This window comes from Scardinius erythrophthalmus, assembly GCF_964197995.2.
Source record: "Scardinius erythrophthalmus genome assembly, chromosome: 13".
Classification (NCBI taxonomy): domain Eukaryota; kingdom Metazoa; phylum Chordata; class Actinopteri; order Cypriniformes; family Leuciscidae; genus Scardinius; species Scardinius erythrophthalmus.
Window position 1 is genome coordinate 12,440,527 of NC_138233.1, and position 26,541 is coordinate 12,467,067.

The 26,541-nt window shown below is 37.6% G+C and overlaps 1 protein-coding gene across 4 annotated transcripts in view; it reads right to left on the reverse strand.

Moving 5' to 3' along the window:
* atp8a1 (ATPase phospholipid transporting 8A1) overlaps positions 1–26,541 on the reverse strand; it is a 129,541-nt gene that overhangs the window by 66,305 nt on the left and 36,695 nt on the right. The window contains exons 5-15 of one of the 4 annotated variants that reach the window (XM_081382034.1): positions 25,319–25,364; positions 24,258–24,298; positions 22,208–22,281; positions 19,800–19,869; positions 19,580–19,707; positions 19,064–19,175; positions 18,815–18,980; positions 14,474–14,601; positions 14,015–14,092; positions 10,703–10,791; positions 4,282–4,326 (exon numbers count right to left, since the gene is read on the reverse strand). In XM_081382034.1, coding sequence (XP_081238160.1) covers positions 4,282–4,326; positions 10,703–10,791; positions 14,015–14,092; positions 14,474–14,601; positions 18,815–18,980; positions 19,064–19,175; positions 19,580–19,707; positions 19,800–19,869; positions 22,208–22,281; positions 24,258–24,298; positions 25,319–25,364 — 977 coding nt within the window. Of the gene's footprint in view, positions 1–4,281; positions 4,327–10,702; positions 10,792–14,014; positions 14,093–14,473; positions 14,602–18,814; positions 18,981–19,063; positions 19,176–19,579; positions 19,708–19,799; positions 19,870–22,207; positions 22,282–23,040; positions 23,115–24,257; positions 24,299–25,318; positions 25,365–26,541 lie in introns of all 4 variants that reach the window. The other 3 variants (XM_081382035.1, XM_081382036.1, XM_081382037.1) reach the window with 3 other exon arrangements.

Here is a 26,541-nt window from a genome sequence, read left to right on the forward strand (position 1 = left end):
CCTGAAATAATTGTATCACGGTTTCCACAAAAATATTCACCCGCAACAGTTTTTAATAAAAAAAAAGGTCTTGAGCATCAAATCAGCATATTAGAATGAATTTTGAAAGGTCATGTGACACTGAAGCTTTGCCATAACAAGAATAAATTACATTTAAAAATTAATTAAAATAGAAAACAGTTTTTTTACACTGTAATAATATTGTACAATTTAATTTTTTTAATTGTATTTTTTATCAAATACATTTTATTTGATCAATTAAAATTACTTAGTCACAGTGCAATTCACTCAACATGAATGAGCTAGAAGCATTATAATAATTATTGCAATTTTTAACGTCCCAACTCATCATTTGATCTTGCTAACAAGACTTCAATACAAAATTAGCATGTCACCATTCTGCATTTTTTGGTGTTATTTTTGAGATAACTTTGGCTCAATTAAACATAAGTAATGAGGTCACGTGACAATGATGTTGCATATAACCGTTAGAAATGCCTAACGCTGCATAATGCATATAGCATCACATGCTATTTATAGAAGTAGTAAGCAGTATTCAGAGTAGACTGTGCATGCTATTGCATTCTGAAGACAGACTCTGTTATTGGTGATCCAAAGCCCAGCGGGACAATCGTCTCCATGGAAACTGAATGCGGCAGTGTAGTTATCGGCCCTCGATGGCCCGATTTTGCTCATTCATTCATATCCCTCCCGCAATCTACTGCAGTATTGAACTATAATGGACTATAACAGATAAACACGTTATTTCTCTCTCCACCACATGCACCACACAGGCCATTGCAGAATATCCTATTACAGCTCCACTGAAAAGGAAGCAGTTCACCATTGTTTAAATGTGTGCATGTTTATGAGAGGGATAAACAGAGTAAACAGCAGAGGTGTAGGGGCAGGAGGCATATGTCAGTGTTGCTTACATAACTCCCACAAGACACATGCAAACACGCTTCCATTGTTCCCCTGCACATGGCTTCACCGCTCAAATGAAGCTACAATCCTGTCCTGCGGACTCAATGCTCACAGCTCAGACAAGACAGATACTGCATATACAGTGCATAAGTTAATGATGAAATTCTCCAGAACTTTTTTCTGGAAAAAACAGATAATTGTTCTCATATTAGGCCACAACAGGGAACCCAGTCCTTTCGGCCATCATTATTTATTATGTAGGCTATGCTTTTATTCTTGCTTGACACAAGCAACTCGTTTACACTCCAAACATAATCATTTAATAAAAATTTTACTGTGTGCAATTCATTTAAATCTGTAAAACAGAACTTTTCATTGATTTATGACTCAATGGGGTCAATCAACTGTTTGGTTCCCATATTCTTCAAAATATCTTCTTTTGTGTTCAGCAGAAGAAACAAACTTTTCATACATGTTTGCGGGTGAATAAATGAAGACAGAAACTATCCCTTTTAACATACATATTTAGTTAGATAAATAGCTCACTCCAAAAATAAAGATTTCACCTCCATGTCATTCCAAACCTGTATGACTTTCTTTTTTTCTATGAACACAAAAGATGATATTTTGAAAAATGTTTTTGTCCTTAAAATAAAAGTCAATGGGGTCCAATGTTATCAGCATTTCTTCTTGTTCATGTTCCACAAAAGAAACTCAATTTCAGGATTCTGCTGTAGAAAGTATCCAATTTAATATTCATTATTTAATTTTATTTTACGAAAATCCATTTTCAATTTGTGGAAACAATATTCTGAATTAGGTTATATTTTGAGTGCAATAAAACCCCTACTAGGCTTTATTAGAGAAACCTGACAGACTTGCTAAAGATAGATTTTAATATCAATATCAAATGGGCTGGTAAAACATTTTCGAGTTACGAAGATATTCAATCTAATGGACACAACATGACTTTCCATTCTCTCCACAGGAATCCTGCTCTTCTAGGGACACTATAGAGATCTCTAGAGCCCCGTTCACTGAGTGCAAATTGTCCTCATGGGGTCCATGCCGGATATGGAAGATTGATTTAATTTATAACGCCACTACTGTGTAGAGCTGGGCGATTTTTTCCCCTAAAAAAATCTGAGATTTTTTTATAAAAAACTCGATTTACGATTCGATTCGATTTTTCTCCCCCCATTTAAAACAAAATAACTGTGAACTGTAAATATATTTTAAAAATATATATTTATTGTATTTAATTAAAGTGCATCAACATAAAATTGCAAAGGCAAACCCTTTCTCTAACTGAAAAGTCAGTGTGCAACAAAGATTGTTAAACATCCAAATTATTTATACTGTATTTGGATTGAGCTAATAAAACAACAAAAAATCCTGAGGTAACTCTTATGCCTGGTTCAGATTACACGATTTTTTTGTCTGTTACGATAGTCACTGTCAGATTACACGATTTTGACTCCTAAAAATCTTGTCATGTCGTGGACAAGAAACATGTCAGACTACACGTTGTTTTCCGACCAGTCATCGCGAGCCGTCTCACACTCATTCACTCGCACATATAGGCTACACAAGGTCACTCACATAGCCTACACACACACACACACACACACACACACACACTCACTCACTCACTCACTCACTCACTCGCACATACACACTCTCTCTCTCTCTCTCTCTCTCTCTCTCACACACACACACACACACACACACACTCTCGCGCACACACAGTCACACACACTCACTCGCGAACACACACTCTCACTCACTCTCCCTCACTCACTCACTCACTCGCGCGCGCGCCGTCGTCGTCGTCGTCGTCGTGGAGGACCGTTAAAACATTAAACATGCTAGTCTTTTTGTCGTGATGTCGTGAAGCATCGAGGGCTGCGCCGCAGGGAGCGTTCTACGGAAACCCTGAAGGAAGATTTGGCGAATGCAAAATGTATGTATTGGGAGAAAAAAAAATCTAAAAAATCGATTTTTTGAAAATATGAATCGATTTGACCTACCAACTCGATTTTTAAATCAAATCGATTTTTTTCCCAGCCCTACTACTGTGACAATGTAAATTTAGAAAGTGTAATATATTAAAAGTAAAAAAAATAATAATAATACTGTACATTGAAATTGTGATCAGCATAAATGCAGTAAAGTAAATATTAACAATGTACAGCATTAATGTTATAAATAAATGTAAATAATATATATTTAGCAGTAAATTAGTCTATTCAAAATATGATTTAATTAATTTTTTTCTTATTTGGGGTGAAAATTGACCCAGACAAGATTTACCCACATAAAGTGATGTCAGTCAGGGTTTTTGCTTCTCATATGCTCTGAGGGATATTTCAGTAATGTCCAAATGGGAAGTAAAATTTTCAAGCTGGAGCTCCATTTATATCTTATTAGTGTTGTCTAAAATGAATGTGTCTCAAGTTTGGCTGTTCCAGTTACAAATCATAAAGTGTGTCATGATATGGATGGCTTTCTAAAAGTTAAATCCCAAGAAAAACTGACTCATACGCTGGAGACTGGTCACTAATCTACATACATCACTGTGTTCTTTAAGCAGACTTTTAACTGCAGGTTACACAGGGACAGCAACCATAGAGTAGACTGAAATCTGAAAACTTTTGCTAAATGCAGTGCCTGCCAAAAAAGTATGGAAAGTTGAAACATTAAATTATTTTGCGTTTTTAAAAAGTCTCTTATGCTCACCAAGGCTGCATTTATTTGATCAAAAATACAGTTAAAACAATAATATTGTGAAATATTACAATTTAAAATAACCTTTTTATATTTGAATACATTTAAAAATGTAATTTATTGCTGTTATGGGAAAGGAAAGCTGAATTTTGATGAATGTAGCCTTGGTGAGCATAAGATACTTCTTTCAAAAACATATATTTTTTTTAATGTTTCCAAACTTTTGACAGTTACTGGGTGCTATATATTTAGCAAAAGTTACACCATAGAGAGAGAGAGGCGCATATATAAAGACGTTAGTCTGTAGTAAAGTTTGTGTGGAGAAATCAAAGACAAACTCAGTCTACAATAGAAAACACCTGTTGCTGTCTTAACCATACAGTACAGCCCAAAACAACAGATTAATTATATTAAATCAAACCAGCACAGCACAGAATATCAGACAACAGCTCCTTCATTCAACAGGAATCTGTCTTCACACTAATTTAGGGTGACACCGTGCAGAAGAAGTCCAATAAACACAACCACATCACAAGAAAAGGGCTCAAACCACATTTCTCACAAGGCAACACAGCAAGAACACATCACAGAAGCATAAAACACACAGCCAATGGAGTTGGTCCTTACCAGTCCTCCTCCGCAAAACTACCATCCTCAACTTCAGCTGCATGACTGTTGGGTGGAGTGAAGAGAGTTACAGACAAAACAGAACCCAAATGACCACGTTTACCCATGTCTGCCTGTGCAATAAATCAGATCTATAGAAGTGGGTTTAAGATAATTTATTTTTTATATACTTTGAATAGAAAGCGGTGACAATAAATTATTATATTTATATGATGTTTATGCTTTCATTAATAAATAATTAACATCAACAGATGCATCTCAATAAATCCCATTTACATTTTGTTTAATACTAATTCCTGCAAACACGTTAAGGAAAGTTAGACCAAAGAAAATAAAGGGATTTTGTGAGAGATGCAAGAGCGTTGAACCAAAATAAATAATTAAAAATGTATTCACTGCAAGGCAAAACTCTAATATTTATCCATACTAATTGTCTAACAAAGAATCAGATTTAATGCAACAGACATCACATGAATTTGAAGGGTAAGGGAGAATGACTAACCAATAAACAGCATACTGTAACTACAGCTAATTAAAGAGCACAAATCCAAGGTAAGACAAATAATTAGATGAATGCTGGAATGGCTACATTATCTACTATATAGAAAGGCTAAGACAAGCCTGTGCTAGTAGAGGGGTAGTGGATGAATTGCTGGCTGCTAAACCGATTCTGCTGGGATAGGGAGACACAGCCACTGCTGCCAGCTTGACAGCAGAAAATTGTTCTTGCATCTTTGCTCAGGTCAACAGATTCGGGCGTTGATGGCTTTGTTAATTGTAATACGAGTGGACACTGGCCTGACCATGTGTTTAATGACCAGACACTGGTGAGGGAAAAAGTTAGAATGAGCAGCAGAGTTAATATTATGACACAAAGGGAGAATAGCACACTAGGGAAATAAAAAAAAAAAAAAAAAACAATATGGAGTTGCGTGTATTGTAGAATTTATTTTGCAAGAGCAATGTGCACACGACACAATAATAAATAATAAGTGCCATGTGTCACATGGTATTATAAGTCCCAACCATAGTATATAGATTTGTGGGCATGTACCATGCCACGTTATTATTTGAAGTTTCCTTTACATGGTCCGTGATTATGGAAATCATTCAGTATCATGGTATACATCAAAGGACTACGGTATTCAGGTACACCTGATACGGTCAAATTATCATGGTACAGCCATAGTACTTTTTAAATGGGGTTTGTCATGAATGTAGGAATACATAACTTCAGAAAATATTTGGAAGGAGGCAAGGAAAACAAAAAGAAAGAAAAGAGGAAAAAAAGAGAAAGGAAAAGAAAATTGATCAAATAAGAAAAGTGAAAAATTGGAAAATGAAAGAAAAAAGAAAGGAAAAATCTGTAAATGTCCAATGTGCTATTAATGATCCTACGTTGACAAAATATTGCTTGGGTAAAAAGCATTAGCATTGACCCTATTGCTTCATGTGGCGTATTTCAAACCAAAATTATGACTCGACAGAAACTACAAAAACAAAAGACAGGTTGACTGGTCATGCACATATCTGACTCCGTACCATCAGCCTCAGGGGGAAGAGAATTGTTTAGTACGCTGAAACAGAAGAACTGCATTTCAGCAGGGGGGAACAGTGCATTTACACTAATATAGGCCAACACAAGTCCTGCAGGTATTAGACTCTACGACTTCTTCAGCATCCAAACAAAACAGATTTCTGCAGACGGGTGGGACTTGGGTCTTTTAAAACAAACATGGTTTAAAAAAGACAAATGCTAGCCGTGTCAGACCCTTTTGGGTTGTTACTGAGAAAAAGAGCTTAGAGCAACAAGATAGAGAAAGAAGAGAAAAGCAATAGGGTACCTGAGAGACTTGCACGAAAGTATCCCTGCAGAACCGCACTACCTCAGCTCACTTCAAACAGACACTCAAGTACTTGCTAAAAAGGTGGTGCAGCCTAGTCGGTAAGATTATGGCTGTTAATGTTGCAGGTTCAAACAAGAATTGGAGTCAAGACCAGATCCACAATAGACTTCTTGACTCTTGAGGCCTAGATCCAGCCTTGTCAGTCAAAAACAAAACAAAAAACCCCTCCACATTGCAATGAACTGAAATCAAAGTTGGAATCAAATTTACCTAAAAGACCTCTAAATTACGAACATGATAACATTTTTGCTGAAAAACCTGTTGTACACAATCTATTACATGCCTTCTGTCATCAGATTGATAGTACATACTTTTACCCAGTAAAAGGCATTTTAGTATTCTAAAAACATTTCCCTTCAGGTTGTGATATATGTGTCTGTTTTCTGTGAAATCTTTAATATATCTTTAGGAAGTAAACATAAGAATAAGTTATACAGTATATTGTTAGCAAAATTTCAAGATGACCAAATATTGGACAGAAGCAACTAAGGTTTACTTGAATATACATACATATAAAAAAAAAAAAAAATCATGTTAATATCTGAGTATTTAATACAATACATATAAAGGGATATTGAGAAATGTTTATTTGTAGCATTGCATTGTTTTGCCCTCCACAATAAAACTACAGTGCTTAGATCATAAATCATGATAATAAAGATCATTTTTCCATTTCATTTTATATTTTGTCTAAATGTTCCAAAAAATTTTCCATTTCATGAAATCATATCTGACTTTTATTAATTAACTAAAAAAAAAAAAAAAAAGCTGAAATTACTGCAGCATTTCAAAAAATATTTTTTAAAAGTAGAGACTAAGATTAAAGTCACATTTATATTGTCTTGAAAGGTTCAGCCCCAAGTTGCTCCAAAAAATGTGTTTGGTAAATTAATATACATTTTTTATATAATTATATAACAAATCATATATATTTTGTTTCTCTTATTCTGACAAAATGGATTCAGACCCCCTCCTACCACCTGACCTAAATGGGTAATGTTTATCAGATTCCACGTTCGTTGCACAGATGAGATCATGTCTAACCCGAGAGACATTTGGGGGTGGGGTGAGTACAGCTGGACATTTACACACAACAATTCACAAACAATGAACAAAAGAGGCGAAAGCAGCACTCCTGCTACTGCACCATATAATCATCTTGTTTGTCAATCACTCTATGTCTCTGCCTGAGACTACATCCAATGAGACTACACTCTATGCCCCACAACGGTTTCTTCTTAAATCACTGGCATACACACACGAGATAATGTTATTAGGTAATATGCCAAGCTAGATCCAGGCCACACATGTTAATGTGTTTTTAATAAGTTGCAAAGGAGATGGTGCCAGAGGAGACCCTAAGCCTATAAATAAGAAAAGGAGGTGCAATTATCCAAGACTGCCCAGCTTTACAACCCAAGCACAGTTGTGACAGTTCCAAAAGCAAAGAAATAAGAAAAAAAATGATATCACATACAATAATTTCCTCTAGTGCTGAGGGCTAAAAAGCACTTTGGCCATCATGTCTCCATGAAATCTCATTAAATTATTTAACATCTTCAGCCAAAGGGATTTCCTCATTAATTACTGTTCTACTTAACTAGCTGTGCAACGTAACACAAGCAGGGGGGAAAGAGTCATGGGGGGCCAAAACACATCGCACCCTTTTGTGACAATGTCAAATCTTTGTTTTACATGAGACACATGACTATAAATGTCTGAAATTAAGACTATGAGGACAGAAAACGGTCCAATGTTGACAGAGACACCAGCACGTGTGCAAAAAAAACAAAACATTCAAGTCTACTGTACAGTGTTGTTATTGTTAACAAAAACTATTAAACATTTTAATTTAAACAAAAGCTAAATAAAATCTATGACAAAAACTAGAAATGTTAAATTAGCTTAAATAAAATAAGTTTAAGTCAAAGAAATGATATCTGAGATCATATCAAAACAAACTTTTCAACCTCTTGGTCTACATATGACACCGGCTGACCAAACCTTTGTTTACTAAATGAACAAGATTGGTTTAAGAGTGTAAATTGACATAATTGAGACACAAAATGATGTGCTGGTGTTATTAATGTAGTCGCTGTGGATTTAGGAGATGCCTTGAGATTTTTTTAAGTCAATGGGGAGAGTTTTCAATGAAGGCATGTGAACGAAAAATCGGAGAAATTCAAGAAATTCAACTCGGACATGAAACACAAGAGAGACATAAAATGCAAGGTCTAGTGGAAAGACGTCAGCTCATCTCAACATTAACACCAGAACTCCAGCATGCTACACTAGCAGCATGTTGGTTTTTCCAGTCCGACAAACATGTCAAGTCAAAAATCTAGGCTACATTTCACATCAAACTCTTCCTTTGGGCTTGCACCAAGTTTCTCCACTCACTGCAAGAAAAGATGTCACGCTTCAAAAACATCAATGACTTGATGCGGTGGCTGAACTCACTCCGACGCCCAGCAAGAGGAGATGTGGGGGAAGAGGAGGGATGCATCATCAAACGGGACCAAGTTTATTTGAAGCTGATAAAAGATGGCATCAATATTCAGGAGGTGGAGTACGACTCACTTCTGAAATATACAGTAGCCCAGTTTGAAAAAGTAAAAGAGCTGTAAAACATACTTATGAGAGAATAAACGGCGGACTTCACCAATGGATAAGCAGAGGGATCCCTCCTCTATGTAGAAAGAAATATCTAGAAGAATGGCTCCAGGAATGATGCTGGCTTAGAAGGCATCAGCATTGTAATTTAGCCTGGTGCAAAGGTCAAGGATGTAGAATTAGAGGGAGAACGAATGAGCTTCATACTGCATGACCTTGCTTTGACTTGCTAGTTATATTCTCTTAAACTTAACGTACGGACGTTCAGACATCATCCTGTTCAAAAGTTTGGGGTCAGTTCATTTTGAATTTTTTTATTAACACTTATTTTTTTTAAATCAACTGAATGCATCTTTGCTGGATGGAGTCAGTAAAGGCATTTATAATGACAAATCCTGATTTTTTTTAAATATTTTTATCAGTATCCACAAGAGTATTAAACAGCCAAACTGTTTTCAACACTGATAATAGAAAATGTTTCTTAAGCACCCAATCAGTATATTAGAATGATTTCTGAAGGATCATGTGACACTGGTGTAATGATGCTGAAAATTTAGTTTTGCCAGGGAATAAATTACATTTTAAAATATATTACAATAGAAAACAATATTACAGTTTTTACAGTGATTTTATCAGATAAATGCAGCTTTGGTGAGCATAAAAGACTTTCCAAAAAAGAAAGAAAAATTTGACACCAAACTTTTGATCAAGTATAAAATGGCTAGGAAAATCATCATATAAAATCTGTCAGTGATGATATAATTGTAATATTGGCATAATGAACTGTGATTTTTATTTCTTTGCATATTGATTCTCATGCTCAGCACACAGAAAACAAGACCAGAAACAAAAGCTCGCCACATATTTTTCTGTGTACCAAATATCAAGTTTGGAAAACTCTAATCTGCAATTGAACACAGAAGACGACTTTAAACCAATAGAGAAAATAAACATCACAGACTGACCTCTTGGCTCAATATATAGAAAATAAACTCCAAGTGTGACAGGTACCTGAGGTGAGTTTAATAAAGTAAAACCCTAAAAAATTAAACATTATGAATTTAATATTTCCAGTAAGTGCTTTCCTTTAAGTGTCACAATGGAACTGCCTCTTGAATCTCCTGATCTCAGAAGAGTTTTAATTGAGTTAATAGGATTAATGCTGCTCCTAATGCTGGAGCACAGATCATTTAGATTCAGCTCTGATACGGCAGCCATGTGCTTTATTCTCTGAATGCAGAATGTAAAGAGGCACTATTAAGCATGAATGTGAATACAAGGTTGTATTTTGTGATGGTTGGCGTGTCTGTGATAAGATCTAGAGTCCTTGTGCATGTAAACATCCAATAATCTCAGTGCCGTGGCCCCGACGTGACCTTGCCCAATACGCCTCATCTTTCGTAAACTGCTTACCATAAACATCACTGTGATCATAAAATCTATCTGGTGAGAAGGAAAGACAGATATGGAAGAGAGCTATGCCATCATTGTCTCATCTGCCACATGCTGAGCATGCTGATGAACATTTCTTCAAAAACCCTCACATAGCATCAGCTGCAGCACAATGAAAATCTAATCTTTCACAACACTTTAGGCTTATAAATACAAATGTGTAAAACCTCAAAATTTTCTACATCTAGTTTTAGAACAGACATATACACTGCATGCCCCATAAAAATGTCCCAAATTAGACAAATAGTCAACCTGAAACGCTGTGTTCCCTACTAAGCATGTAAAAAAAGGAAGAAAATCTGCGAGTCCCCTTCTCTGATATTTATAGGATCACTCTGACTGTGCAGGGAAGCATCGAGGCAGCTGCTAACAAGGGAGCTGAGGACAAGACAGCTAGAGCCAGATGTACACTCTACTGATTATGAACGCAATATGAAACAGAGCCTTACCCGTAGGCCACGCCTGCAATTGTGCACTTCTTAAACTGCATGACGTTGCAGGTCAGGGTGCCTGTCTTGTCTGAAAAGATGTACTTCACCTGGTTTTAGGAAAGAGAGAGCAATAAACTACAGTAAATTAGGTAAAAGTAAGCAGACTTAAAGTAAATATATTCAACCCATTTTACTTCCATAATGCAACTTATTCTGAGTGAAACAAAACGACATTTAAAGGGTTAGTTCACCCAAAAATTTTAATTCTGTCATTATTTACTCACCTTCATGTAGTTTCTAAACCTGTAAGACTTTCGTTTGTCTTCGGAACACAAATGAAGATATTTTTGATGAAATCTGAGAGCTTTCTGTCCCTCCATTGAAAGTCTTAAAGGGGGGGGTGAAATGCTATTTCATGCATACTGAGTTTTTTACACTGTTAAAGAGTTGGATTCCCATGCTAAACATGGACAAAGTTTAAAAAATTAAATTGTACGTTTGAAGGAGTATTTCTGTGCCAAAAATTGTCCTTCCGGTTTGTCACAAGTGTGATGTCAGCTGGGGCGTAATTTCCTTATATGGGTCCTAAGGGCACTTCTCCCGGAAGGTCGCGCACGGGCATCCGTAGACCAGAGAGAGAGCGAAAGCAATACCTCATCTAAGCGCTCTGCTCGGCGTTTGGAAGTCAATGTCACCAAAGAAGTGGGTTTTTGGTTGCCAGGGCAAGACAACCCTGCACAGATTCCCAAAGAACCCAGCGTTAAGGGACCAGGGGATGGAGTTTGTTTTTCCAGAGCATCAACGAAGTTGTGCAAGACTTTGTTCCCTGCATTTCGACGATGATTGTTTTATAAACAAAGCCCAGATCGACGGATTTGCAGATCGTCTAATGCTTAAGGATCGAGCAGTCACAATGATAAAGGTTCGCAGTCGTGGAACCGGGCGGTGAGTAAAACTGCTTCAAATGTCTCTGTGTTGTTAGCTATATCGGCGCGTAAGCACACAGCTTTAGCTTCGCCCACACGGCCCGCCTCCAGCCGCTCGTTTTTTTCCGGAAAGACTCGGTACAGCCTATCTTTCTTTTATAAATATAATAAAACTAAAGACTTTTTGGAGATATGAAGGATGCAATACTACTCTATAGGTACTCAACATTAACAGGAGATTGAGTGAAAATGAGCATTTCACCCCCCCTTTAAGCAACTACCATTTTGACGTTTCAAAAAGTTAATAAAGAGATTGTAAACAAATTGCTTTATATTATGAACAGATTTAATTTAAGCGTTTATTCACATATAAACATTCATCAACACACAAATCAGTTATGGTAAATAAAAGCTCAAGAGGGTTTTCTTGACATGCGAGAACCAATGCGGTTCATTCTCGTGTGTTACGCAGCATGTTTGAGCTTCAGCAAGAACCAATGCGGTTCATTCTCGTGTGTTACGCAGCATGTTTGAGCTTAAGCAAGAACCAATGCGGTTCATTCTCGTGTGTTACGCAGCATGTTTGAGCTTCAGCAAGAACCAATGCGGTTCATTCTCGTGTGTTACGCAGCATGTTTGAGCTTCAGCAAGAACCAATGCGGTTCATTCTCGTGTGTTACGCAGCATGTTTGAGCTTCAGCAAGAACCAATGCGGTTCATTCTCGTGTGTTACGCAGCATGTTTGAGCTTCAGCAAGAAACAATGCAGTTCATTCTCGTGTGTTACGCAGCATGTTTGAGCTTCAGCAAGAACCAATGCGGTTCATTCTCGTGTTACGCAGCATGTTTGAGCTTCAGCAAGAACCAATGCGGTTCATTCTCGTGTGTTACGCAGCATGTTTGAGCTTCAGCAAGAAACAATGCAGTTCATTCTCGTGTGTTACGCAGCATGTTTGAGCTTCAGCAAGAACCAATGCGGTTCATTCTCGTGTGTTACGCAGCATGTTTGAGCTTAAGCAAGAACCAATGCGGTTCATTCTCGTGTGTTACGCAGCATGTTTGAGCTTCAGCAAGAACCAATGCGGTTCATTCTCGTGTGTTACGCAGCATGTTTGAGCTTCAGCAAGAACCAATGCGGTTCATTCTCGTGTGTTACGCAGCATGTTTGAGCTTCAGCAAGAACCAATGCGGTTCATTCTCGTGTGTTACGCAGCATGTTTGAGCTTCAGCAAGAAACAATGCAGTTCATTCTCGTGTGTTACGCAGCATGTTTGAGCTTCAGCAAGAACCAATGCGGTTCATTCTCGTGTTACGCAGCATGTTTGAGCTTCAGCAAGAACCAATGCGGTTCATTCTCGTGTGTTACGCAGCATGTTTGAGCTTCAGCAAGAAACAATGCAGTTCATTCTCGTGTGTTACGCAGCATGTTTGAGCTTAAGCAAGAACCAATGCGGTTCATTCTCGTGTGTTACGCAGCATGTTTGAGCTTAAGCAAGAACCAATGCGGTTCATTCTCGTGTGTTACGCAGCATGTTTGAGCTTCAGCAAGAACCAATGCGGTTCATTCTCGTGTGTTACGCAGCATGTTTGAGCTTCAGCAAGAACCAATGCGGTTCATTCTCGTGTGTTACGCAGCATGTTTGAGCTTCAGCAAGAACCAATGCGGTTCATTCTCGTGTGTTACGCAGCATGTTTGAGCTTCAGCAAGAACCAATGCGGTTCATTCTCGTGTGTTACGCAGCATGTTTGAGCTTCAGCAAGAACCAATGCGGTTCATTCTCGTGTGTTACGCAGCATGTTTGAGCTTCAGCAAGAAACAATGCAGTTTGTTCTCGCACGTAAAGTAGGTTTGGTTGAGCTTCTGTTTATGTTCGCTGATCAATGTTTATATGTGAATAAAAGCATAAATTCAATCTGTTCATCACATTAAATGATCGAGTCTCTTCAGAAAATTTATAGATTTATAGACTAAACCACTCAATTCATAGGGATTAATTTTACGATCTCTTTATTAACTTTTTGAACTATCAAAGTGATGGTGACCCTTTAAAGCCAGGAATTAACTCGACAGCAAAAAGTAGGTCTTCATTATATTAACTGGCATTAGGATGTATTCCCTAATAAAATCCTGATAACTGATATTATGGCTGATAACTGATGAATAGAATATAGTAAAATTAGATAGTAGATAGTAAAAATCTGTATTATTTTGTTTGAATAAATCTAATAAAACACATAAGTCACAAAATGAATAATTTCAAATGCTACAAGTGAAGAGTTTTTAAAGGTTAACTTTATGTGATTGTTAGATGACGGCAAAGGTAAATCAAATCCAAATATTGGTTTCATTTTTCATTTTCATTCATCCCCTTTTGTTTATTTCTGAAATTGAGGACAAGCAGTACCTGTCCCAACTCCTCATTCAGGTTTGATGTCCGAGCCATAGCTGGTGTGTTGGTGGCTTCATACAGCATGTCAGTGTCCTAAAATACAGTGTCACCAAGCAGAATTAATATTCACAACCATTTTTTATTAATACCTTGCCATCTGGACTCCAAAACATGACTAACACTTTAAAATGATAGTTTAATACTCTGTCAATCAAAGCAACCTCCACTCAAAAGTCTTGCCATTCAGTGGGAACTCAAAACTCCACTGCATCTAAAATCAGTGTCTGTGTGTTTTAAACGCCCTGCCCTAAATCCAATTTTGGCATCTTCATATGGGTTATTTTGATAAAGCTCCACTTTCGTTTGGGCTGTGAAGTTTTCTGGGATTGGCCCTGGAGGTTTAAGCAGTCTGCATTTCAAAGACAGCAGATTCATCAAGCGGGAACAGCTCCCGTGGCTCAGACTCGCACTCACCCAGTTGATGAAGAAAGCCTGGACGAACTTGATGACCTCTAGAGTCACCAGAAGACTGATGGGAATCAAGTTGTTGAAGAGGATGATGAAGGTGAGGAAGTTCAGGCCAAAATTAGCTGCTCCACCATCTGGAAAAAGAAGAGCGAGGGAAGGAAGAGGAAAGAGTGGAAGTGAGGTGACAGACAGGTTTCTGAGCAATGAAAGGCATGATGGGATGGGGTGGACTGGGGAGGGAAGATGGAAGGACAATGCCACAAGCTCATCTGGTCTAATTTGCAACGTTTCCACAATGCTCCACTAGCGTTGTGCGAGCGTTGTGCAAACACTAATCTGAGCAAATTCAACTCTTTCAACCAATCTCTCCGATAAGACTCTAACCTACAAATTTACATTCAATTCTCCAATTAGGTCTCCATTAATTAGAAGCTAAACTGAGACTCGAGTCTTTGACATCATAGCAGAAGCCTTGGCAATATGGGCAAACTTCAAAGCAACACATTATCCCACAATGCACTGGGGTGGGTGATCATGATTTCCGATGATCACCAAATTTAACAAAGAGAGCAGCACAAAGAGAAAAAAAGTGTAAATCGATAAAAACAAGACCACAGACACAAGACAGCTCAGACATAGAGTTAAAGTCAACATGAAACAACATTCACAACCCATTTTACTTCTAACCGCTTTACTTCTAACTGTTCAAATGATAGGGGTCAAATTATTTTATTAAACACTTCAACTCAACAAGGACGCACTTTAACATTTACAATGTTACAAATGTTTCCTATTTCAAATAAATGTTATCCTTTTTTTGAACTTTCCATTCATCAAAGAGTCCTAAAAAATATGTATCATGGTTTCCACAAAATATTAGGTACAACCTGTTTTCAATATTGATAATAATAAATGTTTTTTGAGCACCAAAGCAGTATATTAGAATGATTTCTGGAGGATCATGTGACACTGAAGACTGGAGTAATGATGCTGAAAATTAAAGGAATAAATTACATTAAAATATATGAAAATAATATTTCACAATATTACTATTTTTCCAATCAAATAAATGCATCCTTAAGACTTTTTTCAAAATAATTACCATTCAAAAGGTCTGTAAGATTTTTTTTTAGTGTACCTATAAAATAAATATTTTTGCTATTGGTTAACATTAACCACTGATGAAATGGTGAGACTAACGTGTTTAAGTAAATGGGTTTAATTTTGATTTCGTGTTGACTTTAAGTATTAATAAAAAGCTTTACCTGGGGGGGAGGGGGGTCCGCAGAATGCAATAATGCTCTTTCTGAGCAGTTAGGAGGAGAGGGAGTGCTTTCCCATACAGAATCATAGAACTAAAGAGGCTGGGCAATCATACAACTGCTATTGGAACTGACTCACACAGAGAGGAAGAGGATTTGGCTAGTGGTGGGAAGGAAGACAATCAGTTTGGATGTTTCAATGTAAAGGAGGGGGACTCAGTCCAAAGTACCTTCCCATAATATGAAGCCGAAAAGAGAGATGTGACATTTAGAGATATTTCAATAATTTGGAAGTACTACTAAAAGTACATACTAAGTTAAACAACTTATTTCTTGCTTGACTGTTGAACAGTCATCTAGTCTTAAAAGACTCTTCTAGTCCTGTTAATTATTGTGAAGCTGGTTTGAAACAATTTCTATGTATAAACCGCTATAAATATGAAGGTGACTTGACTTGAATTAAAGGTCAAAAACTACACCCAACAAACACCAAGTCAGCAATAAATCCTTTCTCTGCATTCAATACAAATTAGTTTAAATGAGCCAAAGGCTAATTATTAATATCCACCAATCTGCACATGCTCACAGCAGCATTCTGAAGCAGCGTAAGATGCAGCACGTATCTCTCTAAACTACTGCAGGTCCAGTGACATCAGTGCAGCAAGGAGTCGCGCTGTAGGGTCAGCACTTCTCAAGACACCCGTCAGCATTTGTGCAGCACAAAACCTGCTACCTGTTATTTCATGGCCAGGAGTTCAGCATGGGTGACTGTTGTTGCAGGTGGTGTGAATGCATAACAAACGACGGCAGCTCAAGTGCTCCAGTCCACAGCTCAATCTGCATAGAGCCATGTGCATTGGTTTGGATACTTACTGGGACAGAAGCCAAAGCCAAAACATCACAGGGGTTCAAAGTCAAATGAATTATTTATTATGAATAATTACTCATCTGCTTGAAGTGTGCGATGCTTAGATTAATGAGTGGAAGGCGTGTGTTCATCGCCCTCTGTGTACGCCTGCAAACCCAATCTGGAAACCTTAAAGCATACTGCATTGTTTTCACCTCTGGGGATGAATCCTATCCTGATGTCCAGCAGAACAAAACCAAACAGATGCAATCATGCCCAAGAGGTCAAGAGTTGGCTGGTTAGCCTGACCCAGTTAGTTTGCAGATGTTGTAACTACACCATCTTGCTGCAAAAAGCATTTTCTCCATTGACATCCATTTAAAAGTTTTTCAAATTTCTTACTTGTGCAACTAGCACTGAAATTAATAGGAATACTAAATAGATACACTACCATTCAAAAGTTTGGGGCTGGTAAGATTTTTAAGTATTTTTGAAAGAAGTCTCTTATGCTCAGCAAGGCTGCTTTAATTTGATCAAAAATACAGTAAACAATACATTGTGAAATATTATTACAATTTAAAACTAAAATCTAAATCTATTTTTTTTTTCTGTGATGACAAAAGCTGAATTTTGAATGGTGGTGTAGTTCCCTCCAGGTATTATGAACCATCTTGATCATACCTCTGACTGAAGAGCAGGAAGTGTCCTTGGTTTATATTGTAAATATGACCAGCAAAAGCATGTAAACAACAAATCAATGCCACCTCTCGCTTTTACGGCTCCACTAGGACGGCAAACAACAAACATAGAAGACTAAGTCCCCCTCCCTTAGAATAATAATCAATTTCATGATGGATACCTGCTTTATGACCTCACTGTTACCTCACATGACGCCCAACATCATTGATATTTCCTTTACAAATGATTGCAGTGGATGTGAATAATTCCAGATGTAACCCAGCATTCACGGTGGTGCATCTCAGCATTTGGCAACATTTTCAAAGAACTCACAGAGCATACCAAGTAGGGAACCGTGTAGGCCATAAAACAAGCTGCGATCGATTTGGACACAAACAGCCCCTCCTATTTAAATCAAGAATAATGATGGTGGTGACATGTTAATCAATTTGCAAGTGGCTCCTGACGTAAATTTAACATTTTCGCATCTCGTTGGTGCGCAAAATTGTCTATTTTTCTCTTTTTATCAATCACCTGCGATGCTCCAGGCACACAACAGATGTTCCCATCACTATTCATTAAAATTTAATGGCAGTGTTGTATTTCTTTATATCGAACTTTTACAATCCAAACATTAAGCCTATTAGCATGGATTTGCTCATCTCCTCCAGAGCTGAGCCTTTTTTCAGCCTTGTCTGTCAGCACCAGTAAAACAAATGCAGCAGAACGAGGAGGAAGAGGAGGAGGTGGATAAGAGGAAAAGGGGGGCATTTAGAAAATGTCACGGTTTGACCTCCAGGGTCTTCTGTTTCTACACGGGAATACATTTCAAACTCTTGCTCTGACAGGGCCCTTAGGTAACTTGCTCCTCTCCACGTGTGTTTCTTTGGGTCCGAGGCTTACTGTCATGCCTCATTAGTTAGGCACGAGCAAAAGGACGCTGGCGTGGCCGAAGCCTGAGCTTGCGAAGTGTTTAACGTGTCACCAAAATAAAGGAAGGGGAGGCACGTTTTTGACATCAGGCATTAAGAGGGTCTACACAGTGTAGAGCTGGAGGGGAAAAACCTATCATTGGATTCCTGGTGTGTGTGCAGTCCTCTGCAATTACCCTCTCAAAGTAGGGCAACCATATAAGTGGCTTCGGTAGCTTAGCAAAAGCTGAGCTTCAGTTAGGGGTTAGTAAGGAGGGGTCATTCACAGATGGCCAAGGGTTTTAAATGGTTGTTACCTGGAGCTGTTAAGAAAATGACAACAACAAAGAAACAAAAAACACAAACCAAACAGAATGTTAGAAAGGAAGCTGATAACAGAACGAACGAAAAATAGTACAGCAGCGTTTGTGATATTCAACCATTTATACATTCACGTGTCTATGCATATTAGAACTAAAAGGGAAAGATTCTCCTTTCCCTTTTTATTGACAAATATTCACATATGCAATGCATATTTGTTGCATGTTACATATAGGGAAGACAAAAATTACTGACGAAAAAAATGAAAGCACACATAGACGCGCAAGCGGTCTAGCATGACAGAAGGAAGGGGGGGTCTGGTTCTTACAGTTGAGATCCATGTACCAGGCGTCATTGCCGTACTGATACTTCCAGATGGTCTGGCCGATGGAGCAAACCAACGAGATGGCCAAGAGACAGCCGAAAAGCACGAGGATCTGAAAGTTGGTGATGCGCTCCACATTGGAAAGCTTCAGAGGGGGGCGTGTGGAGTTCTAGAGGACACAAATCATCATGGTTTCTCAGAATAAAGCTGGATTTGGGATATGACTAGAGTGGACTGAAACGGACAACTCACCTGCATGAGTTTGGTGTCGTGTCCTGTGTAGACCACGATACCGTGCACCCACTGCGTGTTCCTGAGTTGAGCTCCCCGCGGCAAGATCTGATCAGGACCCAGTGGTAGAGTGCTAAATATGGAGCAAACATGACAATTTGACTATTTCGCCATTCGACAACTTTAAACCATGAATCCCACCAAAAACATTAAGCATAACAGAAGAAGAATGTGATGTTTGATACAAATAACTGCACCGAGGTAGGTTTAATGAAAACACAACAATTTGTGATTGTATGAAGTACAGCTTTGGTCAATACACTTTTAAACCTGCCTTTAATAGTCTGCCTTGAAAGTATCAGGGAGTCATTTTAATTCTTCAACTTCGATCGAATCCATCTTGCTGAAATTAACTTGTCTCATGCTCATCAATATTTCAGACTAATAAAATACAAGGCTGAAGTCAGCCTCGCAATTCTGCTTTTTTTTCTTTCACCTCAAGCCAAATTTCACAAGGCAATTTTCCTCTTCTCTTACCTGTGTCCATCCAGACGAATATTGCCCACAAACTCATAGAGGTGTCTGTTGGGACTCTCACATTCCATCCGTCCGGAGAGACGCATCAGACGGTCAATGTCCTTAATGTCCGCAGTGATCTGCAGACCCTGAGTATAACAAAAAACACCCATTTTTACACAAAAAGTAATAAAATTCACACTGATGAACTAGCTGAAATGTAGAGTAAAAAAGAATTCACCTGTCTGATCTTGAGATTAGTTTCTCCATCCAGATTTGAGGTCTCAATGTAGCACATTCCTTGAGGTTCACTAGGATAAACAGCAATATTATGAAAAAAAATTTTTTTTGATTACTTATGGCTCTACCATAAGAATGTTTTGCAGTTTAATTAACTATATGAAATACTAATATAAAGTTATACACTACCGTTAAAAAGTTTGGGGTCAGTAAGATTTTTTTCCAAGGACACATTTAATTGATCAAAAATGACAGTAAAGACATTTTATGTTACAAAAAAATTTCATTTAAAATAAATGCTGTTCTTATTAACTTTCTATTCTTCAAAGACTACTAAAAAGCATTATGGTTTTACCAAAAAAAAAAAAATAAAAAAAAAGTATTATCAATAGCGTATTAGAATGATTCAATATTCAGCTTTGCCACCACTGTATGAAAATTAAATTTTAAAATATATTAAAATAGAAAACAGTTATTTTAACTTGTAATACTATCTCACAATATTACTGTTTTTTAATCAAATAAATGCAGCCTTGGTGAGCATAAGAGACTTTTAAATGGTAGTATATCTTAAAAAAATATCATGCAAAACAACTACATGACATTGTTGATCAAAAAATATGTAACTACATCAAGTTTAATACATATAATTAATATTAACTAAAATTTGGGTCACCTCATACAAAACTAAACAGCTAAATGAAGCCTTAAAATCAAAGATGCTTTGTTTTCAAGAGCAAGTAGTTGTATGCCATTTTTTATTTCAGTAAGGAAAATCCACTGGACAGCATATTTCCCCAAACTGCATAAAGCATTTTAGTACTTGGACTGAAAATGAAAAAAATATTGCTCTAATGGGACACCCTCAGAACCTTCATTTTGAACTCATTTGGAAACTTTTAATCAATGCATCTTTGTTTATGGCCATGCATTCTGCTGTTTTTTTTTTTAGTGACATCCTCCACATGCAACAAAGGAAAGATGCAGCACATCAGACAAATGAGCATTCAGCATTAATACAGAGAGGACTAAAACAGGATAGCGAGTACACAGGGCCAAAGCTGTTACACAAAAAGAGTGTGAAAAAAATGAAAAGAGTGTTCTGCTTTGGGTCTGTACAAAACAAAAATGGATATAGATAGTCCCCACCAAAACGTCACATTTATATGAGTGAAAGAACATGAATATTATATCTCAGATTTGGTGTACAAACAATGCAAGTTGCTATAAAGGTATATCACAATACTGTACATTGTGGTGATGTGACCGCATGCAGAGAGTCAAATCAGACTCCGAGCTCCTGCTGAAGCCATGCATTGTGCAAACAGCTATGACATTTACAGTCATTCAATGGGCCTTTCTCCAGCTGTGTTAGAGAAGCGCTTTGTTTTTTCTTGTGTGCACATGCTGAAGCATCTCCAGCATAAAACAAAGGACTGTAATACACAACTGTCCGGTTAAAGGAAAGGGCTTCATCAGTATTTTCTGTTGGGAGACGAACAGAGCTGTCCTCTGAGAAATTTGTGCCCAGTCAACTCATTTTTAGTGCTTAGATTTAAGAATCTCATGCCTATCAGTGGTATAACAATGATCTGAGTTTATGGAGGCGTGATATTGTAAATACGCCATTTTATTCCACAATTACCAGACACATGAGCTGCGTTTCATTTCGAAGGCTGCGTCCTCCGGAGGTCGCATTTGTAGGCTGCATATGTCATTGAGGCTTCATTTCAGTAAACTGACCGTTACATTCCAAAGTCATTAAGAAATGACAACAATTTATGCTTCACTAGAAATAACAGCCAATTTTATAATGGATACTGTTCTGAAATAAGACATTTTTTATGACATATGCAGCCTACAAATGTGACCTCCGGAGGACGCAGCCTTCGAAATGACATGCAGCTATGATGTGGCTGGCAATATACTTACTATACAACAAAGCATATTCAGGATAATTTTGCTGGTGGTATTAAAATAAAATAAAACAAAACAGATTTCAAGGCACTTTTTATTTGGCCATTAAGTTTCCTATTGACTATTTTTGTGATCCATTTGCAAGCATGAGCCTTAAAAAATGGTTCTTGCATTAAAATGTTTTAGTAAAATAGTCATATTTTTACTACTCTTTTACTAAATATACATCGATATAAGTTTCAAAAATATTTAGAGACTGTAAAATCATTTTTTAATACAGACAGAAAAATGTATATCACCCAGCGCTAAAACCCAAAAATATCAATCAGAGCATGGCTAAAAATAAAAATGGCATAACTAAGAATAACATCAAAAACATCAAAAAAAGAAGAAGAAAAAAATGGAGAGAGCAAAATATTAGAGTAACAGATTCTTTCCACCTGTGCACCCCCTTCCCACGAGACCCACATGCAAACCGGAGCTGTTCCTGACCTGGAGGACAGAAGGATGAGGTCGGCTGGGAGGTGATCTCCATTGGCTGCTCGGACTACCTCCCCTACCGAAACCTTCATTTATACAGCAGCCGGTGCAAGGGGAATGACACGAGTGAAGTCAGGAGATGTTTGTTCATCACATGAGGTGGGAGGGGGGGTGACAGGTGGAGATGAGAGGAAGGAAAGGACGTACGATGGATAGAGGAGGAAGAGCACACAGACCAAGACAGGGAAGAGAGACACAAAGACACAAATGTTTAATCTTTAAAGAGGAAAGAAAACACAATGTCCACTGCTCAAAACCCATTCAAACCAAGCTAAACCATCAGTAAAGTGGGGGGAAAAAACAGAATTAAAATGCCAAATTACTGTTATCTGTACTTGATATACATGTCTGAAAAACCCTTGAAACTTTGGGACAACTTGAGGCAAATGGCAAATGGATTTTGACAGTGAAGAGGGTAATGTTGAACAATGTCATCAGGTCAGTATTAATCAATAAGCAAACATCCGCAAAAGGAAGTGTTGATTTTGACTTATTCAACTCATTAAAGAACAACTCCCCCCAAAAATGAAAATTCTGCCATTTATTCATTCTTAACCCGTTTGACTTTTGGGTGTGGTAAAACATAGGGCAAGTGAACAATGGCAGAATCTTAAAAACCTAATTTGATACCATTTACAGTATAATGTCACTGCATTGATTTACTGTTGGGCCTTATCTCAGGGTTATCTTATTAGCCTATTAATCATCACTTCCTTTGGGTGTTGAGTGTAAGACAGGGGCATAAGGATGGACAGGGTCCCTTCTGAGGACATGGACTCGTCTACCTGGACGACAGCAGTATAGCATCTGCTGGTATGAAATCTTTGCCATTAACTTTAACTATGTCTCCAACCACAACCTGTAAGACACAAACTAGTTGTCAATTCAAAATCTTCAAATCTAGCAGCCACTGGCAAAAGCAGAGAAATAACATATTACTAGAGCAAATACATCTGGCTGACACTGGCAAGAAAGATGCATTCATATTTGATGCATTTCACATATTTCATTCAGGAAGTGCTTGGATCCATACACAAGCCCTCATTTGAGACTGTCATTTAAAATGAGGTCATTTCATCAAAAACATGCGATACAAATAAACTATTTATCTTTTTGGATTTGCATTTTTAATCATCTTATTAGCCATAATCCAGTAGGAGGACGCTGCTTCATAGCTGCTATTTTGATTCGAAGTGGAGGGCTACTTAAATATGCACAAGTTGATATACCATCTATAGGTATAGATGCCATTTTATTCCACAAAAGTGTGTCACAGTGTGGTTTCATAAAATGATGGGCGACAAGAAGGCTGGCTCCATAAAATTGTTTGAATATTGATGAGATGACAATTAGATTTAATGAGAACTAAAGCAGAAAGCTATTTTACTTAATTGTCCATTCTAGCAGCACTTAGAAGAATTGCAGCTTCAGAAAATAATATACTAAAGGAAGCAACATTGAGAAGTCATGGTTGATGACATCACATCCTATTCTGTGACATTGTGAGGTCATCAGAGCACAAGTTAATGCCCTCTTGCAGATGTGCACTAATATAGCAAACAGTAATGAGTGCCCAGTCACTAGGTAATTATATCTCCAGCCATTTCCTTTTGTCTTATGATTATAATTATGGACTGTGTTTCCATCAAGGTAATTAGCTCTACTCTCTATTAACACATTAAAAAGCTGCTCTGTGTCTGTCTGTATTAAGATCTCTATGGTGACCGCATGTTAGCGGCAGCCTGGCTAGATTCTACAGCGTTGCCTCGACCAAAAATAGAGAGTTGAGTATCAACAAAAGAAAAAGAGTGGAGAGGGAAGTACCCTCTACAGAAAACACCAAAGCATTTGTTTTTGAAACCAAACCTGCTCTGGGTTTCACCAGAGGGCATCTTTATATGCATACTCCACTCTCACTCTCTTTCTAAGAGTACGTCAACTTGTTTTCATTCTGGAGCTCATTGAAGCAGTCGGTATGAGGGAACACCATCTGCTGCAGTACCTTCTCCCAATGTACAATCTCCCAAGCGCCGTTCCTCAATACTGAAAGAGAGAGAAAGAGGAATCATCAACAGGAAAGGCAGTATATAAAGAAAAGAAAGACCGAACTAAGACACCATGACACTATGGGTGCTTCTCAAATGGAAGGCTGTATCCTACGAAGGCTGCAAATCTCAGCTGCCACATCATCAAGCTTCGCTGAAGGCCAACTCAATTTGAAGGATCCTTGAAAGGCAGCCTTCGTTTCGCATCCTTCATTCGGCCTGTTCATTCGGCCTGATATCGGACATATCCTTTGCCTCCTTAAATCATCCACATTCCAGCTGGCACATATTCAAATTCACGAAAAAAAAAAAAAAAACTGAAGTAAAACGAGTCGGTACTGAGCTCGTCTGAGTTTATTATGAAATCTAAGACAAAAATTATGTTTTCGAACAAGAAATTATAGATGTTATATTTTGTTTTGCTGTAAATTAATCAGTTAACACTAAACTGCCAATAATGTAAGCCACTGGGATACCACATACGGTTGTCATTCACTGTACTGTATTAATAAAAAAAACAGTTAATATAAAGATTTGTAATACAAAGTGTTTTTCCAAATTTAAGTAAAAATTTTCGTGCGGTGACCACAGGGCGGAAACATTTATGTCGTAGCATTGCACACTTCCTATACTGTCTCATTCAAGCATTTAATGCTGAGGAGGACTCTAGCCTACAAGCCTCCGAAGGACTGGACTAGGAAGGACACAGCCTCAGTAGGAAGCAGCCTTCTGTTTGAGAAGCACCCTCTATATCAGCACTTCCAATAGGGTCCTGGCACCATTTGTTCTCGTCCCTAATAACTGAAGACTTCTTTGACCATTCAATTGCTCTCTAGAAGATAAAGTTATTAACTAGCTCATGCCTTTAAGGCAAATTAACGCTACTGCCTATTTAAAAAAAAAAAAAAAAACGTCCCATCTCAACTTTGTTTCAATAGGAAATCAGGGAAGAAAACTGAGCTAATCAGACAAATATATGGGGTTTTAAAGAAGACCAATGAGTAAACAAATGTCTTACCTTGTGTTTCTTTCTTGTTAACAACATTATCAGCTTTGTGACGTTTCTGAAAACAAACATAAAAATTCTAATTAAAAAAAATTAAAACGAGCCTCACCTGATAAAACTTAAAGAGTTTTAGATAGATGGACATGAATAGATTAGATTCAAGAGAACAGATTCTGAAAATCCCTAAATATCAACAATAAAAGTATACTATATTGGCTTTTACAAGCACACAATTACTACCAGAATGTAAATACAGAATGTATTCAACACAAAGTCATAAGAAAAAATTCAAAACTCTTAGAAAAATAAATAAATCTATTTAGCAAAAGAGTGATGTTTACAGGTATAATGATCAATAAAACTGTGCTAATCGAAAAGAGAAGAGTCTGTTGAAGCACTTTTTTCTGTCCCAGATTACAAGAGATGTTTGACCTGCTTTAAACTGAACCACTTCAAGTGAATGCAAATGAGTGAGAGCGATCTGAAAACACAGATTAGCCTCTAAAAGTACAACATACTGTATACATCTGTGCTCTTGCCTCCAGTGCTCTCTGATTGCCTAATTATCCTCCTGGCCAACACTGGTAAAATATGTCCTTGTCACCTCTATTCATGCAGTATGACTGGTTAATATGCTGTTAGGCTTTTATTTAGAACTAGGGCTGGACGATTCGGGGAAAATGTCATATTGCGATAATTGAGGTCAATATTGCGATTGTGATATGCGATATAATAAACAAATGGTTTCATGAGACAACTTGCTTGGTTCTCAAGGAAAATAATTGAACACACAGATTAGTGATAATCTGCCTAAAGAAAAAACTTATTTAGTCAAGAGCAGTGTGTTTTTCTTTGTTCCCTTTGTTCTTTGATTAACTTTAGCGACAGATATAATTAGTGGCTACTGTGTACTGTCCCTTTAAGACCAGCCGCTGCTGTCAGAGACGCGGATCTCACACACGCCTCATTCATCATTAGACTACTATAAAGATACTCAACAAAAAGACATGTTTGCATAATTGTGTGTGTTATTGTTCGTTCAAGCTCGAAAGAGAACTGCATGCTGTTTTGTGCGCACGCACGATATTAGCGCGAGTCTTCTGTGTGTCACAGTCAGGACATTCACAGGCAGCGCGTTCTTTTTTTGTCTTATCACGCATGAATGGTTTAAAAGCATGTGCATGAATAAGAGCGGGATCATTAAACACTAGCCAAAGGATGCCAAAAATTAACAG